Consider the following 21,006-nt stretch of genomic DNA (forward strand, 5'->3'; position numbering starts at 1 on the left):
TGGGCACTCAAAATGTGGCTAATTTGAATTTAGATGTGCTAGTAAGTATAAAATACACACTAGATTTTTTAAAAAGTGTAAAAAGATCATTGTTTTTAAAATTGACTATAGGTTGAAATAAAATATTTTGGATATAATGGAGTAAAATGTTATTAATTCCATCTACTACTTCTTTTTTTTTTTTTTTCAAATGTGGCTGCTAGAAAATTGGAAATTACTGAAGTGGCTTCCATTATATTTCCACTGGACAAATCACTCTTTAATACAAATGCCAAATATGTTTGACTTTAAAGTTTCCACCATGTCCCTTATAACAAAGGAACATAGAACTGGGAAGATGTAGCAAAGGCCCAGTGGTATCATCCTTACATTAATATGAGTGGCTATTTCTTACTACCTTCCTTTAAAAAGGCCAAGAGGTAATGTCTTATGCAGTTCCTAACTATGGGTACAAAAGGCTGTGGAGTCAAGAGCCGGATCAAAGCTGACCTCTACCATGTTACAAGTCAAGACTCTGAGCAAACTATGTAACCAGGCCTCAGCATGCACACTAGTAATGTGCAGATAATAGTAGATAACCCCATAGGATGGTGCTGGCACATAGCTCTGACTGAATTAGCATCTGATGAATGAACCCAAGAGCTAAACAGCTAACCCTAGCTTCCTAGTAATTTAGCATTGTGATTTCCAAAGGATTGAGTTATAAGGTAAATCTCAAAGATAAAAATGTGAAAAGATAGGTTTTTATTCATCAAAAGTTAACAGCAACAGGCACGTATTAAAATGAGTATGGCAAAGCCTTTTACAAATGGCTTTACACTCAAGCTTTCTCCCAAGAAAATGGCTGTTGCAACAAACTGTAAACATAATTAATAAACAGTCTTTTACAGTAACAAGGGAAATACAAATGAACTAAAAGAAAGCACCGGTTTCTCTTAAAACTAGATTACAGTTGTGCTTACTATACATAAAACAATTTTAAAACAAATTACAAAAGTGGAATGTTTTAAGTTTAAAATTAGTCCTTAAATTTTGTCCTAGAAAACATCTGTTCACATCAAAAGGCCCATCAAAGGGTAACGTTTCATCAAAGGGAGGGACAAGAAAACAATGCACTTTTTTCAAATCAAAACGAGAAGTTTGGTCACTTAGCTTTGTGCATAGTTTAAGGCAACTGGAGCAATCTGTTACAGCTTACCTACCTCCCCCTCCCCCAAGTGTGGCTGCTCATTATGTCACATTCTAAAATAATAAATAAAAGCTTACATTTCCAATCCTTTCCCACATGGATGAATATAACACATGCACGGTCATACATGCACAAACATGCACGCAAACACACATCCACACATTCACACACAACATACCTCTCACTCACTGCAGCGAAAGGGACTTTAGTACCCTGGATCTGAAGGACACACTTCCCCATCCCACTTTATTTCAGATTGGCAAATACCCTGAGCTGATTATGGTGTTTTAAACATTCCACCTTTTTCTTGCATGTGCAGGTCAAGTGTACAGTAGTGAAAACAACATGCAATGTCTTCACTGCAGAATCATAACACAGCTAGGACATTGGCGTTCCTCCCCTCCCACCCCAAATTAAAAACTAACAGTTAAAAAAAACTGCATTGCCAAACAGCACTGGAGTAGAAGCTTGGCGGTACTCTATGATAAATGCACTGGAATAAATGCTCAGCTTCCAGTGCATGAAATAAAATACAGCAAACAGGAGGCTTTGGTGGCATCCAAAGAAGAAAAAAGGCAAACAGGGGGAAGAGCTGCAGTCTAAAGTTTGATCTTTAAATTTTTTTTTTAAGTGGTTCCTTCACAATCATGCTCCAAAGCAATTTAGAACCAATATTTTCAGAGTTGATTTGTAAACACTGAGTCTTGCCAGAGGCAGCAGAGGCTGGGCACTTCACATTTCCTTTTTCTCAGAGAGAACTTAGTGGAAGGTATAGATACACAATGTTGCATCAGACTGGTTGAATTCCAAGAGATTGCTGCTGAAAGATTCAGTTCAAGTTTCATGTTTGAAGAGTAAATGCTTTGAAAAATGCGTGGCACACTGAGAAACTTCTTTTTTTACTCTTTTCGGGTTCTCCTGCTGGGCTTTGCATATTCAAGGTTTCACACAAAAGCCAAAAGCATATTGCTGTATGTTCAGGTCTCATAATTAAAAAGTGGGTTCAAATGATCCAACTTAGGAAATCTTGGAAATAAATAATGCTGGCATCATTCACTTGGAAACCTTGGCAGTCAAGAGTAAGTTCTCTCACCTCGAGACCCCGTTTCACATTACTAAAAACCTCCAGGAGGCAGTCTGTCCCACTGGTTCAGGGGTTATGATAACTGGTTTTCCTGAGGTAATAACTTTGAGTTCAACTCAAATGCGGCATCGGCATCCTCGCTGCTGGACTGCTCTCTCTGCAGCCCCTTCCAGCTGGCCTTATTCAGTCCCACATGTCCAAGCATTGTCTGGGATAGCCTTGTGTCTGAAAACCTGGCCCATTCTGTAAATAACGGCTCCACTAGGTAAGTCATAAAACCTTGAAAAATAAGAGAAAACGGCTATTAACGAATGCTCGCAATTTAGAGATCTAGACGACGTTAACCTTCTTAAGTCCTATTCCAATACTACCCAAATCTTTTCAAAAATTCTAAATATGTGTGTTCATGTATAATTTACACATCTTCTCTGAAGAATCTATTCCTTAAAAAACTCAATGGAACTTTACCTAAAGGTAAACTGGTAAACATTATTAAGTCTTTCCTGATTATGTCTCTCAGTTGAACAAACACATCTTAATACTTATGCAAACATGCACTGGCCACATGGACTCTGAGGATACTAAGACAACACAACTCAAAGTTTAGTTCCAGTGAGACAACTGGAGGCCAAGATGGGGTGTCTCCTCCAGGAGGTGGGTGCCGAGGCCAGAACTGGAACTGGTGAACTCACTGCTTTACCCCTCAGGGACAGAAACGTCTCTTGATAATAATTGAACAATTTGTCTAATTAACTTTAGAACTAAAACTCAGAAGAAGAATTAATCAGCTTAAAGATAACAGGGGAGATTAACTTTTAAAAATTATTGCAGTGAACACCAGAATTGTTTGTATCTGTAGGTTATACAATACTCTACTGAACATCATATCTGATTTCATACTAAGTACTATCTTACTTAGTCCAAAGAAGCCTCCTAGGAAATAGCTTATCAATCAAATCAAAACATACACATTATCTTCCTAAAATTCTGACCTGTTAATAAAGTGAGAAATAAACAGAGCAAACTAGTACACAGTATTTCTGAGTCTTCACATTTAAGAGTTTTCTTGAAGTAAAATATGTGGACCACAGATGGATCTCACTGAAATTAAAGGAATTATCCCAAACTATTTTTAATTAGGAAAATCCTATATGGTCTTATGGTTGATATTTTTTTAAGTGTACATAATTATAGTAACTGAACAGTTATGATGATCTGCAATAAACTTTCTTTTATTGATTCATTCCCTCCACATAATATTAACTGAGATTCTACTGTCGGGCAGGCACTGTTCCATCCAGGGTGGCTGGGGATACAGTAGTGAACAAAACACAACATCTATACCCTCAAGGAGCTTATGTTATGGTGAGGAGAAAGAGATAACAGAGAAGAATGTCATTAATACAGCCCAAGAACAGAGCAGCTTTTGGCAGCTATCCTCTAGCCACCATGTCCTGCTGAGTCAGGCCTTTACAGTTAAATCACCAACAGTTGAGGGCTTGTACCCAAATGTAGAACCTTATTATTGTAGGTGTTACATGATTCGTTTTATGTGATTCTTGCCATTGTTACAACAGGTTGAGATAAAAATACACAGGCCAGGGCTGTGGGCACAGGCATGCAGCTGCCTCTCAGAGGTACACTCTGTCAATTGGGACCCTTCAAGCACAGCTGCCTCTATCTGCACAAATTTCACAGGGTGCTTTGCCAAATACCTCACTCTTACCCAGGAACTATTCAGCAAAACTAACATCAAAGAAAATTATATTTGTTACGCATGACTCACACTCACTAATCCTAAGCAGGCTCCAGGTAATCACTATTAAGATTTGACATCACAAAGACCCATTTGAAGCCCTACACCTACAGCTTGTTAACTGTTGGTAGGCAAACTATCTGAAAATGGCGGACTTGCAGTATTCGACTCCTAGGGTGGCTGCGAGGAGTCAGCAGATGTCCACTCTCCTCTTCACATCATTTATCTTATCCCTGGTCCTCTGACAACCCATTCTAGAACTGCCCAACACTGACCAGACCTGCACTTCGAGATGAACAATTTGAGGAGTCTAGCTTCTGCACTCTTAGAAAAATTGTGAATTTCTTAACCTCATTTGCAAGTTCTATTAATCTATTAAGACCCAAGTTTTTAATTCTGTGAGTATTTCAATGAAATTGACCCAGGTGCATTAAGATAGGTTGGAGCTCATAATCTACAACATATATATTATATTAATAATAAAAATTACATAGTCATATAATTATGTACTATATTTAAGATTTTTATACATTTTTCTACATCTAGAACAATGGGAAAATGAGTTAAAATAGGGAGTCATTTCCTCAGGCAAAAAGACATTTATTTAAAAGAGCTAGAGTAAGTTTACTACTCATTCACTCATCTTCAATTCCCTTTTGCCCATATTTCATCCATTATTTTGCATTTGAAAATTATCCTACTTGACAATCAAGACAGAGCAGATCTATTTCTTAACTGTATTATCCATCTGGTAACTTCCGCACTCCAGGCCAGTCTGGGCTTTCCCAGAGGTTCCGCATCCCTATGCACTCCTACAGGTCTGACCACTCTCTGTCACAGCTTCTCTACCTGTCCCTCTGCAGTCAAGCCATTCACTACCCATTTTCTTCCACATGTGAATCCTTTACAGTTACAACATAATAATTACATTTTTGAATTTCTGATTCTATAGCATGATCCTCCTTTCGCAGTATTATGCCACAGAATTGTTCTACCTTCTCAATTTCTAGAAACCTTATTTTTTTTTGAAGTTCAACCTAATGCTCAAAAGGCCCTACTCAATCAATACCATCTACAAAAATTACATTCTTACCTCAATACCTTCTTGAGCTACTTGTCTCCACCATTCCCTACTTTACAACCAAACCCCAAAACACTCAATGCCAGGCTATCATTCCTCTGCTCTTCTACAAGCCACAATGCTTCAATCACAGAATATTTCACTGTGTTCTACTACAGTTAGTAGTTCATTCAACAAACAGTTCTCCACAGCCTCCTGTGTGTAGGTACAGTGCCAGGCTTTAGGAATACTCAACCAAGGGCAAGGCAAGGTGTGAGCAATAGTGCAAGCACTTGGTGCCTGGAAGAGGACCACCTAACATTGCCTGCAGAGTGAAAAGCACATGCTGGAGGAGGCATCATGTGAGCTGGGTCTTCAAGAAAAAGGAGTCATGGGATGCAGACAACAAAGAATGGAAGGGCACAGAGGGTGAAAGAGTCCTAACAAGAGAAAACAAGAATAAGATTTCTTAAATTATTTTAAAAACTAGAAATGAGCACAATTTCAATATAGATTATATATTTTGAATGATTTCTCTTCTTGACAAAATTAAAATGACATTTTTTCAAACCAGCTATATTTAAATGTATATAGTTACCAATCTGGATGTTGGCAATAGATTCAGTCTGACGATCACAAAGTGGACTCACACTCAAATGATACTTTTTTTCTATATCTCCTAAAAATTAAAAGGAATTATTAAGATGGAACACATCTATTGGCTAAATATATAATTAATGTCTGCATCATTCCTATAAGTACCTTAGAAAAATATATTTAACCTTCATGAGGACAACTTCTCAATTAGTTTCCTTTTCTTTTCTTTTAGACAGAGGTTTATTTAGGAAAGAAAAGGCACATTAAAGGGATAATGCAGGCCATCTCCAGGGAGGGAGACAGCTTGATTATTTTTTGAACTTTAAGTTATTCATACATAGAAAAGGTTGCTGGGTTGATATTTAAATGAAAGAAGTAGAAAACCTTTACTAAGGTACCCTAAGACTATAATTCTATCAGCATTTTAGTTTAAAACTTAGTTTTTAAAAGGGTGCTGCATAAAATGGAGACCCCTGGGCTCTGACTTTGAATCACATTCAACAACAAAAAAAAGTCTTACATGTTTACACGGACATGCCTTCCACATACAATAAGGGATGGAGCAAATTCAGAGAAATCTTTCTGTACAATAAAATTTCCAGCCTACACTATGTATATTCATAAATGCATAAATATATGTATATATGATAATTCCAAAAGAAGACTACTAATTTTCAAAACAGATGCTCAATTTGCACTATGTGCACATTATACTGGCTGTATGCACATCTATGAATTATTGTTAAAAATATCAAGAGGCTCTTATAAATGCTGAGTTCTTATTTTATTCATGCAATGCTAAAACATGGACTGAATAATTTATTAGTCAATACTATAACTTGCCTTGGTGGAAGAATTCTTCTGTTACTTTTTCACTCCATTGTTTGCTTAATTCCCAGGTCCGACAAGGGTTACAGATATCAGCACATTTCAAAGCCATCTAGCAAACAAAATGTTAAATTTGTGGTGAGAAAAAAAAAACATAAGATCTCAATTGTACTAAGTTTAAACATACCCTAACAATGGGAAAAAGAACACTTAAAAAAGAAAAAGAGGCCGGGTTCGGTGACATGTGCTTGGAATCCCAGTGATTTGGAAGGCTGAGGCAGGAGGATTACAAATTCAAGGCCAGCCTTAGAAACTTAGCGAGACCCTCTCTCAAATAAAATATAAAAAGAGCTGGCAATGTAGCTCAGTAGTAAAATTGCCCTGGGTCCAATCCCAAGTAGCAAAAAAAAAAAAAAAAAAAAGAAAAAGAAAAGAATAGAAGAGAAAAAGAAAAAAAGCTAGAGTATAGCTCAATTGTACAACACGTTAAAGTTTAATATGCATCAGATGCTGGGTTCAATCCCTAGGACAAACTAAAAAGAAAAAAATATATATATATTTTGTTGTTGTTGGTTTTGTTGTTATTTTTCAATGGCACATTATAATTATACATAATAGCAGAATTAATTATGCCATATTTGTACATGTCCACAACATAATTTGATCATGGTATTCTGATCTTGCAGACATTTTCTTCTCATCAGAATTCTTGAGTATAAAAACACCAGGCTCGGGGGCCATGATTGTGGCTCCATGGTAGAGCACTTGCCTAGCATGCATGAAGCACTAGGTTCGATCCCCAGTGCTACATAAAAATATAAACAAATAAAATAAAGGTATTGTATCCATCTACAACTTAAAAAAAAAACAAAAAAAACACCAGGCTCATGGTGCCTTTCCAGGCAGCAGATCTGCCAGTGCTTTCCTGGAAAGTGTATACTGACTAAGGAAACACCTTAGGTGTCTCTCCAGATTAACTACCCTGAAAAAACATTCTAGAATATTTTATTTTTATTGTAATAGTAACATAATTTACCCTAGAAATAGAACCTTTCCAACCCTCATTTTACCTGCAAAACCAAATGCCTATGTCTGGCATCTTCTAGGCACAAGTCACCTCTATCCAAATGGGACCTAAACAATGACAGGTACTCGTTCTGACGACTGATATCTGTGGCCAGTATCAAAGCACCTATCTGAGTCTCCATTTGTTGCCTGTAATTAAATAAATATAAGAAGAAAGTATAAGACTTTTAGTTAAATAATTATTCTTGATTTTTCCCCTTAAGCAAAGTTTTACAGAGCCCTACGATATTCAAACTGTCATCCAACTTAAAAATTTTATCTACAAAAAAATGTATTTTAAAAAATTCATTTAAAGACTATTAAAACAATCAAAACTAAAACCAAGGGAGTTTGTAAGAAAATGCCAACATACAAACAGTCCAAAAAAGTGCCTTTGTTTTTGCTAACCAAGGTAGAATTATTTGCTTTAAAAAAATGAATATAGCATTGGTATGGTATTTGAGAAAATCCTTTTCTAGGGTTTCTTTGCTGGAAAATTCTTGTGCTGAGGATAAACAACTTTGGTTTCTCTTTGGTGCCTGAGATTTGAAAGGCAGAAGGAAGATTCAAATGGAGAGAATACTAGACCATTCAACAAATGACCACCTCAGGCATTTTGACGAATATGCCTAAGGAAATTCTGACGATACCACTAAAAAATTAATAAAGTTTAAATTTGATTATATATTCAAAGTCAAATTCAAGAATTAATCAAATATTTGTATATGAATATTCAAATTTCTGGAAGAAAAAGGTGACATGCTAATAGAAATAGCAAATATAAAACATTAAAATCACCTCATGTCAAGTAACTAATCCCTTCCCTTTGTTCTAATACAAGTATATTTGTTTAATGGTCAGCAAACAGCTGACAAACACATTAAAACACTCACAAAATTGACTAATAAGTAAAATAAACCCTAAATGAACAAAATGTAAAAGGATACTATTAACAGTTTTCCTCATTTTCAGTTTATTTTTATTAAACCTACAGAAATCAACAAAGTTAACCATCAAATGCAAAAGAGGATAAAAAGTAAACAATGAGGCAAATATGTTAATCTGTCTTAATAAAAACATCCCCAAAGTTAGATAAATAAATACTGTACAATTTAAGCAATTTTTATATTTGTGCTACAGCAAGAAACAGTTTACTTACCAGAAGTATTGTCATACTCCAAATGGTAACCATGAATAGATTTAAAAAAATAAAAAATAAAGTCCAGCTTTTTCCTTATAGTCATTACATAAAACAGTTTTTTAAGAAAACAGTTTTAAATTATAAAAGGAAAAAGGTAAATGAGTGTAAATTTTAATACTCAAGCACACACCCTGATACCACTTTTCTTGATGGATGGTACATGGTTTTCTGAAGTGCATCTTCTCTATGTGCAGCATCAGTAAAACCTTTTTATTTTCACTACTTTCATGTCTGTTTGTGGACTATACCATGGCAGTTCACCACCACCATGTTGAACTTATTTACACTGATGCTTTTAATAGTCCTTTTAATGTCCTGCCTAACATTAAATTATTTTTCTAAAATATTATTTTCTTTTCATTATTTATTTTAATAGCTCTAAAAGTGACTTTAGAACTATGCTCTTGAGGACACAGTTTCATTCTTTCCTTCTCAGCAATTTTGAAAACTTCCTGAGACAGACTGCAATGAATCTACTTGTTATATAGAAAAATTACTTTCTACACAATTTGCCTTTACACCTAGACCTTAAGGTTTTATTCAGCTGAGCATACAGTGGAAATATGTAAGACCTATTTAAGTAGTAACCTATGACTGAGCCCTTGTGTATCTGGAGTAAATGTTCTAGTACTCAAATTCATAGAATGGTCTTTCATAAAAATAAATAGCAACTAAAATATTACTGACTGAATATATAGTACAGGATTAAACATTTGAAATTTTGATAAATATATTTTTAAATAAGATAATTTATCCATTTAGTTTAACAAAAACTGAAAACTACAGAACACCTGGACATAATAACATTAATTTCAAAACTTAGTAGATTTATTTGCCAACTTAATTTCCATAATTAATAACAAATTAAATTTGTCTTAATCCAACCTACCTTCTTTCTAATGGCAAATGTGAGAATAAACCGGATTCTCTCAATAAGCCCACTGCAGATCTCCAGTGGTGATTTTCCAGTACTGAGGTATTCTACAAAAAGTATGTTTCTTAGTTACTTAATGGTAAGTTTCTTTCTAAACAAAGAATTATTTGTCAGTAATATTAATCTGGTCAAAATTCTAGCATTCATTGAGAATTTATTTTTGCTACTTTTATTTCTTCAAAATATGAAACATTTATTCTAAAATGCAAAAAAATCAGACTTTGATGATAAAATTGCACTAACCTTGTATAAAGTTGCCAAGTAATGGTTAGTTTTAATAAGGAAAGGTTGATTAACACCTGGATGATCCAGATCATGAGTGGCAGCTGCAATTAAGCTCAGCAAGATATCCCAAGGAGTTACAGAATTGGCAAGCTAAAGTGTGACAAAAGAATAATTAATCACATATTTGAAGTAAACTCTACACCACTAGAGTAGTTTTGAATTAGCAGCCAGTGGTAGTGTTGACAGTCTTCCCCCACTTCATATCATTTTTTTCAGGCAGACTATTCATTAATGCCACCAACACCTGCCAGGTACTACCTTATCAGGACACTGTGGCAGTGTCCTATGGAGTTTACAGAGCTTATCTTTATACTGCTTCATTTTTAACACACTTACCTAAAATGATAGCTGAAGTATAAACCATTTATTTTTTAAATGGTTTTTGAAAAATGACAAACACAGGTGTGTGTATTTTCATTATTGGAGCTATTACAAAGTAGTAGAAGACCTATAATTTCCAGAGTGTTTATCTATCAATAAATTGGTCACTGGATTTCAATAATGTAATTTAAATGCAAGGTTATTACTGTAGTCCTAATATTTAAGGAAGCTACTGAGGAATCATGCAGGAAGAAGTCTAGGTCAAGTGGGTAATAAAATTCTCTCCCAATGGATGTATACATTCAGAACAAGGTACACACAAAGTCAAGTCACACAAGAGGGAAATCTGTAAACTGGCACTTATAGTTTTATCTTCAATAATCATTACCAAACTTATTTGATACAATAAAACAATCTACAACAAAAAAGTCTAATATTAGCTGACTGAAATTCAACAATTAAATTAGTCACATTGAGTCTAGCATCTGCTCTCATGAACACCCTCTTCTTCTGGCAAAATTCTACTTATCCTTATCCTATAAGGCCCAACTCCACTGACCCGCCCTCTAGCCACTTTCTCAGCAAAGGACTGGTTTGTGTTCCTGTAGCACTTCACAGGGCTGACCATCCTTGTGGTTTTCACGTTAGGTTCTGACATGTTCCACAACTAAAATTTCAAAGGTCAAAATTCATTTCTTATATATATTCTTTGTCATCAGCTATGTAGTCTGTACTCAGTGCAAGAATAATGTGCACATGATACATTCCACTTTGTGTTTGTGGAATTGCATGTATTTGTATGACACCAAAAAGATGATGTCTACTAGAGATAAGAGTCATAAGTATAGAAAAGAAATCAGAGTTGAGAGAGAGATTTAGGAATCATCACCTGCAGATGTAACTGAGAGCCATGTGAGCCCATGAATGACATCCACCCCAGAATCTGCCTAGTAGTGCCCCTAGCATTACTTCAAAACAGTTCTCTCCCCTTATTCTGGCTAGATGTGAGGAGGAAAACAACTAAACCAGTTTGTGCCAGTTGAACTGAGAACACAGCCAGTCATCTGATCTTTCATGTCCCATTTTTTTTACTATATGTATCATGACTTTTTAAATATCATCTTTATTATGGTATAACTTCCATGCAGTAATAAAATATATACATTTTATGCATACAGTTTTGACACATGTATACTCTCAACTATCCCAATTTTTAAATTAAAAATTTTAAAAGGCCAAGCTGAAACCTTTCTTTGAGAACTTTGTGGGAGAAATTGATAAAGAACCTCTGTGCAAGTCTGGAAAATGAAATAATGGAGATAAATTCTCTGAAGCACAGAGGAGGGCTGACCTAAATAGAGAGGGCTCCTCCCACTCCCCATCTTCCACTGGCCACACCTAACTACAGCCAGGAGCTAGGAAATCTAAGAGATGCCAGGTTAAGCAGGCTGGGGAGGCTTGTGGATAAATGAAGACAAATGTGATTTTAAACACTTTTCATCATTAACAAACTCAATGAACTCTATAAAAGCCAAAGCTTTGATTAAGGACATAGAATCACTGAGCCCTCAATGCAGCAACTGCCTTCTCCCATACTACAGTTCACACTTAAAAACATACATACATCATTTCTCCCTTTAGTATTTACATTTTGTCTTCAAGACTGAACTTACATGGACTACAAAGAATTTTGTTCCAATTGAGCCTGATATCCTTGAATTATTGACAATGTTAATAATCATGGTTGTCACTGAGGAAGCTGTGATTTCTGCCTCTGTTTTCTATTTCATGTTTAGACTCACTCTTACATATGAGTTTAAATCAATTACTATATTAATTTAGCAATATCTGTGGAAGATTGGTTCTTGGCTGCCAGTGCAGCCAAGTCACGAACTTAGGAAAAAGTATCTGAAAGTAAATTCAAAGCAAATTTCTTACAATTTACACCTAAAGTCAAGGTCGACCTCTTACCTTAGGTTCCTTTAAGTAACAGTGCATGGCCTGAGTAACATCTGCAGCATGGACTGCATTATGATAAGGATTTTGACTGTGGTAATCTTCTTGAATCATAACTGCATCAAAGAAAAAAAGATCCCAATTGTACTGTAAATGGGTGACATGTAAAAGTACAAAAACTGTGATAATTGTCAGTTATCCACTTATATTTTAAAATTGTCCAGATTTGAAGAGATGATAATCAACTCACAATTCACATGTACTGTCTTTCATCTGAATATGTCTGACTAGATACATTCTGAGAAGTATGACATTAGGCAATTTCATTGTTGTGGGAACATCATCGAATGTACTTGCACAACTTTAGTGGCTACAATTCACTTGGATATATGATCTCCTGGGACCACTGTCATACATACAGTCTGTCACTGACAAAAAGCTGTCACGTGGTGCACAATGGCAAATGTGTTTTAAGTAAAAAATTTTGAGTGGTTTGTTACAGAGCAATAGATAACTGATGAATCTGATAAAAAAATTAAACAAGTTCTCATACAAATCTTATTATTGTTAAATGGGTTAGACTCACCTAAAAATCTACGAAGTTTCATCATATCTAAATGGAAGTACTCAATTAATCCATGAAGACTAAATAAATGAAAGGTTAAACTTACTAGACTATTTCCTAAAAAGAAAGAAGAGATATTACATTAGTAGAAAACATATAAAGTAACATAATTAACACTGCACTTTCCAATTTGGATTTTGAATACAAAACTCAGAAAGTAAGTATCCTCACTCCTACTTTGGTCTACCTAATTCTTTTTAATTTTACCTGTTATGAACTTCAAATGTAACAATTTTGTTCTACTCTAAGGGGGGAAAAATAACCTTTCATTGTTTCAGTTTTCTACAACCAAAAAACTGAAAAATAAACCTTTCAGATAGATTATTTTTTTTTAAAGTCACCAAAATAATTAGAAAACTTTGATAACTGCCACACACTGATTAAGCCAATTCAACTTCCCAAAGCACCTAAAACATGGTTGCTTTTAACCCCTTCTTCTAATATGCCCTCTATCACCTCGATTTAACTAAAACTGGCTTTCCCTGAGCAAAGGTCTTGGCTGCAACCTTGTTGGGTGAAGGCTATTTATTCTTAGGTACTCAGGGCAAGGCAGATCAGTGACCTCTTCAAGTGCCCCAGGATCAAAACTATACACTCAATCACTTGCCTTTTCCATATTTGCAGCAGAAAATCTAAGAGTTCTTTGCAGGGGGAAATTGGAAAATTCTGTCCCTAAAGATTCATGGTCAACAATGCCCAGCAATCTTACTGTTTTTCCAGTGAACTGGGAAATGTTTATTTTCAAGACTTTTCTACTCTTCTCAAACTTTCAGCATACTCACTGCCCATCTACTACTCCTCATTCTTCACAGTCTCCTACTTCACAGAAAAACCACAAGCCCTCAAGTTTCCCTTTCAGTCAAAAGCAAATCCATCCACACCTCCTCAAGGAAGGTCCCTTTCTAGTTCCATCAGAGACACCTACTATCATGCAAATCAATCAGTGTCTTTCTCCTATATTGTTCCAATAGGCATCAGCATTCAAACCTTCTCTAAATTCCCATTTCTTTCAAACAACAAAGAATCTGGGCTTCTCTCAGCTCCTCTATCCCCCACACAGCCAAGTCTTCATCCTCAACTTCCACTCCTTTATCACTGAATGACAAGAGTCATATCAAGTACAGAAATCACATTTGGAAAACGTACTATCCTTATCATGATTAGTTTTCCCTTCCATGCTATAGCTCTCCATTTTTTATCTTATATTTATCAAAGTTTTAGAGACTTCTTCTAAAGGACACATACAGATATTAAATAGACTATATTTTAAAGGGGTATGATGTCAGAAATTACTGCCAACTGCTAACCTTCAGATAACAACATATACAGTACTCTAATATTCTTTGAAGAAGTTTATTATTCTTACTAAGATGTAAAAAAGATTAACTAGTTCCAAATTGAAATTTTATAGTATTAATATTTAAGAAGGATAATAAAGGACTAGTTAACTGAATTTGTAATCCAAAACAGACTAAATACAATTGTCAATAGAAATCATAGCTGAGAAAAAAAAGTAAATTAACTGGAGTAATATTTGCCATGAGCAACATTAGAAAGGATGTGGTGAGCCAGAGATTCCTTTTCACGAGTACCTGGCATATCACCTTCACATGGAAAGAGGAAAAAAAAATTAAACCTTTTACTTTTAGAATGGATTCAAGTCCTAATAACACCCTACTGGAACAAACACAAATCCACATGATTTGGAACCATTTGTGAAAAAGTGAGTTTTATTCCCACAGTTACTGCTGGAATAACCAAGTTTTCTTCAGTTATGTACATAGATATTTTAGAATGGTATATTCATTCTGTGTATTCAGGTTATCATACAGTTCTCCCAAGTCATTGTCCAAATCTAACAAAACAAATCACCAATTTCTATGGTCTAGAATAAGTTTTACAAAAGCTAGGACCTAAGGGAGAAATATCTTCTTTTGGAATTCAGGCAAACAATGGTAAGAGACACACACAATATCCTCCACTAAGAACTTTCCAGGAATCTGTCAAGAACTAATCAATTCAAGTATACTTCCCATATCAAACTGAAAAACTGCATGCATACTTCTTCCCCTTTTCAGTTCAAAAAACACTGAGTATTTTAATACAGTGAATGAGAATACAAGTCGATAAAACATTTCAAAACAAGACATGCTTAGTTGTATTAAACAAAAAAAAAAAAAAAAAAAACACAGGAGAATTTTTTTTTTAAATGGAAAGGAAAATAAACACTTTCTTGAAAAAGAAAACTGTAATTATAGAAAAGCTATCTCATAAAAATATACCAAAAGATGGAACTGCCTAAGGTTTAGTGGCCCTCAATGGTTTTTAGAAAGTGATCCTCCAGAGCCAGTGCCACAACACAGGCTGGCACATAGTGTCCTTAGGAACCAGGAAACTCTCTGGGGCAGCAAGCTATATCTTGCTCCCACAGCATCACTTCACTCTCATCCCCGTAAAAGGAGCATCAAGTATATCTAGCAGACAGTAACTATTTTCCTCCTTGGAGCAGACAGCTGGGGACCATTTGTCTTGGCATGAATCACCGAGTTTTGCCTCCTACTCCTCCCTGTCCTCTTCCTAGTATCATCTGGGGAATTACCAGAGTAAGAAATACAAGAAAACACCAGATCAATAAGCAAGAAGGGGAAACTATACACTTGGATACCAAGAACACATATCCGGAATTAGTTTCAGGGTAAATAGTGTTTAAAGGAAATCCATTATGATTGCATAATGCAAGTTGATGAAATTCCTTCTGACCATTTGTTCAATAACATCTCTTTAAGTAGAGAATTTCTATAACTTTTAGGTAGCTGTAATTGACCGTGTGCATCACCTCCTATAAAACAAAGGTGGCTAACCATGGGCAGATTATACTAATCCCTCATGATCTGGAATCAGCACTAACAAGCAGCCATTCAACCACCTTCTCCACAATTGCAGATGAAGAAGTTACATAATCAAAGCGAAGGTAAAGTGCTAAGTTAACTAATATAGATTGGAGGCTATCACTTCTGACCACCCTACATAATGCCAAGCTTACTTCTACTTGCATCCCTGAGTCCCTGTTGAGGACTTCTAAAAAATAAAATTTAGAGGTGAACAATCAACCATTTCAATGAATGACAGGCATCTCAGCAGCCTAATAATAGACTATGAGCTGACAGGTTATATAAGGCTAAACCTTAAAGGTGTTTCATTTGTATTTATTTGATATAATAACTTGACATAATAACTAAAGTAATATTTGTATTGAGTTATGAAAGGAAAATATTCCAGATCTAGAAGGAGGTAGTCACCTGATATCTCACTACCTGTGTTTTCAAGAAAGCCCATGGGAAGACCAACTGTTAGCGACATTTGAGCCTTTTTAGCACTGACTGCCAAGGTGGGGGCAGGGAGAGCAATAGGACACCTAATCACCAAAGGGCAAAGGAGAGGTGGAAGAAAAACAGACAGGGAAGAAAAATAAAAAGGGAAATGGAAGGTGACTTTGCTGATAAAGGCAAACTTCACTGTCTTGACCGTTTTGCCAAGCATAAGTCCACTCTATTTCCTGCCTACAATGTGTAAACAAAGCAGAAGGTGCGCAGAGAGGTACTTTCTGTACCCATGGCATACAGCCTAGAGGAAATAATGGGGTGATGCTATAAGGCCCACATTGATGCTCGAGATAAAGCTGTGTTTATTTGTCCATTTTATATATTGGCTTCTTATGAAAGGAGCTTCACCCCAAAGTGAAATAAGCAAAAGCAGGTGATTTCAAAGGACAGCAGCAAGCCACATATTTATTTTGTCACTACAAACAGTCAAAACTGACTTCCTTTCCATGTACTTTCTACTTTGCTTCATTTTATTAAAAAGCTATTTAGAAAAAAGGGGAAAAAGCTAGAGGAACTGCATATACCACGATGAATTACACGAAAATATTTATCCTAAATAAAAGATATTCCCAAAGGGAATCCAGTTTGGGTTCCCAAAGAAAATAGTGAACCATGGCATCTCCAACCCAAACAAAACTAAACCAAACTCTGGAGTGGGTGGGACAGATCAGATCACCTATAAGCATCTTATTCAAACCACTTTTACTCCATAGAGATTCCAATACATTCTCCTAAGCTACAAACTCTTCCTATCCACTGTGAGAGGCAGTGCCAGAGGGAACCATTGCTGCTGACTGTAATATGACATGTCTGTCTCTCAAGAACACAGAGAAAGCAAGCCTGGGAACCACAGCACTTCAGGAAAGGATGCATCTCAAGTGGCAGCCAAGCCACCAATCACCTGGGATACACAGGGATACAGCACCAGAAGAGGTCACTATAAATAGCCACAATCTAAAAGAAACCAAAAAGGGAAAATTGAGCCCATAATGAGATAATAAGGCTTACTCTGGGTAATTAAAAATAGTTGCAATAACTGCCAACTGGCTGCATCATCATGATGATGAGTTTTGATTACTGCTTAGGGTAATAATAAAAGCACAGAATTGTGAGATTGTCAACATTTAGAGAATTCACTAAAACAAACAAACAAACAAACAAAAAATCCCACAAAATGATGCTCCCTCTGCCAGCAGAGGGCTCATAACCTGAGTCAATGAAAGCAACAGCCCACCAGGGGCTGCACCATTAATGCAGTAATCTAGAGGCTACATTAACTTGAGTAAGTCAAATTCTTCACTTACCATTTGTTAGTCTATCAAATAGAAAGATATCAAAATTCCAATTTCCAACTTTTTCCAGCATACACTGAAATGAAAACCAAACATTCCTACTGTAATTTAATTTTAATAACATTCTCTGTCTTTTGTAGATAGTCCATAGAGAAGTTAATGAAAATGGAAAGTGACTGATTTACTTCAAGAAATACCAAGTATCATTCTTCTTTTGGCTCCAAAAAATGCCCAAAGATATAAACTCAATTTGAAAAATAAAATCATTATTCTGTTTTTCAATTAATGAATGTACAGGTAGACAGGTGTTAGTCTTTCAACTTATTCCTATAGTCCCACAAAATTTCAAGAATTCTAAGATAATTTAAACATCTCAGAAGTGTGATTTATACGTTGCATGAACTAAAAACTAGATTTTTAAAAATCTAGTAAAACTGAATTAAAATGGCTACCTTAACACTGACACCCACTACAAGCAGGCATTATTTTCCATCCTCAGTCTATAGATGGGAAAACAGGTAAAACTTAGCATTAATATGCTCAGCTAGAAAGTGAAAGAGATGGGATCTTAGTCTGGTTCTGGAACTCAGGCACCTGACATTAATACTATACCAAACATAAATTATCTATTATTCATGTTTTTAAAAACATTACCAACTTAAGGGACATTTATTATCTTTAAAAAGCATTTTAGAGCTATTAATAGAACTTACTACATGAACTTTTATGAGGATGTGTACTTTAGCCAACCAAAAAAGATCCTAAAAAAACAAATATTTTTATACCATAAATTCTTGGGCACTCTTTTTTATTGGTAGTGTCTGGGATAAAACTCAAGGCTTTGCATATCTTTTGTTCTCAGCCCACATCACATATTCTTTTTTTTTTTTTTTAAGAGACAGAAATGGTACCTTGATTTGATCATTACACAACATATACAGGTATTGAATTGTTATACTGTACCTCATAAACATGTACAAATGTGTGTCAATTAAAAACAAGTATTCGATTTAAAAAATTCTATCTGACAACATTTTTGGTCTCTGCCAGTAAAGTGGCAATAGTAAAAAATATCGAACATTCACAAACTTGTGTGTCATCCTTGCCCAGGGTCTGTGCTAATCTTCTCTGCATCGTTCCAGTTTTAGGTATGTGTGCTGCCGAAAGGAGCACTAAACCACATACTCTCAACCTGAACATCTTGTGGACTTTTTCAAGAACAAGATTTTATTCTATTTCCAGAAATTAAATGTTATATACATTGTGTATAAATTGACAGAAGCAATACTAAGATAGTACTAATAGAGTTTGTTAAAATTATGATGGTACTCATATAAGCAATAATACACAGATCACATTCTCATTTTATAAAGCCAAGCTTGTAAACTTTTCAAAATTTAAAAAAAGTATGAGCAGTTTCCACTGATTTCTTTCATCAAAAAGCAAATGTTTTTCACATTAATGTGATTGTTACGAAGGTACCCCCAAAATTTACAAAATCTAAATAAAAAATAGTTTATAAAATTTGGCCTATAAAACTAAGTCAAACAATAGTTTAAAATACACTAAAATTCAAGATTATTTAAAATCCTCATTTGGTCAAGAATAAGTTCATTTAACTTCAATCTGAATTATGACATCAGCTCTAAATACATAAAAATGAAGCAAATAAAGCTCACATTCATTGGGTTTAGCTAAGAAATGTCTAACTCCTCAAAATCTCTCTCTCTTTGGTACTGGGAATTGAACCCAGAGGTGCTTAATTACCGAGTTACATCTGCAGCCCCTTCTATTTTTTTTTTTTTTTATTCTGAGACAAGGGTCTCTCTAAATTGCTGAGGTTGGCATCAAACATATGATCTTCCTGCCTTAACCTCCTGTGCCACTGAGATTACAGGTGTTTGCCACAACACCCAGCCAAAAATCTGTTGGCTGAAAGACACTATGCAAAACACATTTGAAAATCGTGAAACCTAACTTCTTGTGCTAGGTTACCCCTACCCAGCTGGGTGAATTCAGACAACTCCTTTATGCTCTCTATGCTTTTCCTTATCAATAATCTCAAATATTCAGGTAATCTCTAATTGAATTATTATACTGTACCTCATAAACATGTACAAATGTGTCAATTAAAAACAAGTATTCAATTTAAAAAATTCTATCTGACAACGTTTTTGGTCTCTGCCAGTAAAGTGGCAATAATAAAAAACATCAAACATTCACAAACTTGAATGTTCTTCCCGCATTAAGATTTGGTACAATCTTATAACTTAATGTTCTATTGACCTACTTATTACTTAATGTTGTGATAAATGGAAATATTTTCACTCTTTTAGTTATTTCAGAAATTTCTCTTGCTCTGTCATCCCTAATTACAGAACAAAAAGTTGCTCTGAAGAAAAAAAAAATCTGAAAAATTGGCTCAATTGCTTTTTGCAGACAGAAATAGGGATCTACAAATCAGTACTGTATGGGGAAAAAAGGGCCTCAGTAGACATGTCAAGCAATTATTGAGAAAGCTGTACACACCTTGGCTTGTCCATTATAATCATCATCTAAAATGTTTAGAGAACTGGAAGCAGTAGTACCACGGAAAAAGCGTGAGGATCTGAGATACCGCTGGAAACTTAGTAACCGCCTAATATTCCTTGCAGAGACAGACACTTCAAATTCAGATTGAGCTGAAATAAAAGAAGTAAAAGGTAAGAAGAGCAACTCATATTTGTACATATGCTACATTTACAACACTCCTAGTTATACACAAGTATTTTTAAAAATTTATTAATCATTATGCCACATTTCTAGGAGAGAAGAGGTATTTTATTTCTATTTTCAATTGAAAAACTAAGAATGAAAAAGTAAATGGTCAATTCTGGCAGGATTTAGAAAAGAGGATGACAAATCAGTTTTTTTCTAATTCACTGGCTCCCCGTCATCTTATTATGAACTCCATCTCTTTACCCTAGAAAAGAAGGCTGCATGTTCCAGGTTTTGGCTCTCTCCTTTCTCAACCTGGGTGTCACCTCTTCTGGGAAGCACACCTGAATGCACTCTCCTCCATCTCAAAGAGGTAGGAGGCACCTCCTCTGGGTCCAAAAGCACCCCACGCATTCATGCATTACAGTACTTCTGACAATATATTATAATTGCTTATGTGTCTGTCTCATCAACAAATGATGAGTTTCAATACAGGCAAAACATATTTTTTTTCATCTCTGTTTTCCCAAGTCTAACAAGAATGTCACATATATAGTAGGTAGTTATAAAACACATTGTATAAAGGTATATTATTTTTGAAATATCTGAGAGGTTCTCACACACCCAAATAAACCAGAAGTAAAATAATGCACACTCTTATTTGATCTACTTCTCCCATTTTTCATTCTACTGAGTCTAAAATACAAAGTATGTGAAACAACTGTGGAGTTAA

At 35.2% G+C, this 21,006-nt stretch overlaps 1 protein-coding gene and 1 non-coding gene across 4 annotated transcripts in view; both read right to left on the bottom strand.

Annotated features, from left to right (window-relative positions):
• Pde7a (phosphodiesterase 7A) overlaps nt 1–21,006 on the bottom strand; it is a 104,797-nt gene that overhangs the window by 4,515 nt on the left and 79,276 nt on the right. The window contains exons 4-13 of one of the 3 annotated variants that reach the window (XR_003582382.2): nt 20,106–20,257; nt 17,589–17,652; nt 12,863–12,958; nt 12,292–12,392; nt 9,958–10,089; nt 9,670–9,761; nt 7,585–7,729; nt 6,530–6,626; nt 5,688–5,768; nt 2,283–2,552 (exon numbers count right to left, since the gene is read on the bottom strand). Coding sequence is in view for 1 of the 3 variants with exons in the window: in XM_027932798.3 (XP_027788599.1) it covers nt 2,347–2,552; nt 5,688–5,768; nt 6,530–6,626; nt 7,585–7,729; nt 9,670–9,761; nt 9,958–10,089; nt 12,292–12,392; nt 12,863–12,958; nt 17,589–17,652; nt 20,106–20,257 (1,166 nt within the window). In the remaining 2 variants the exon portion in view is untranslated. Of the gene's footprint in view, nt 1–727; nt 2,553–5,687; nt 5,769–6,529; nt 6,627–7,584; nt 7,730–9,669; nt 9,762–9,957; nt 10,090–12,291; nt 12,393–12,862; nt 12,959–17,588; nt 17,653–20,105; nt 20,258–21,006 lie in introns of those variants that run through there. The other 2 variants (XR_003582381.2, XM_027932798.3) reach the window with 2 other exon arrangements.
• LOC114090703 (U6 spliceosomal RNA) lies at nt 18,642–18,749 on the bottom strand. Its single transcript, XR_003582400.2, has one exon. It is a non-coding gene; the product is annotated as a U6 spliceosomal RNA (small nuclear RNA).

The sequence above is a fragment of the Marmota flaviventris genome, chromosome 15, assembly GCF_047511675.1.
Source record: "Marmota flaviventris isolate mMarFla1 chromosome 15, mMarFla1.hap1, whole genome shotgun sequence".
In the NCBI taxonomy this organism is placed as follows: Eukaryota; Metazoa; Chordata; class Mammalia; order Rodentia; family Sciuridae; genus Marmota; species Marmota flaviventris.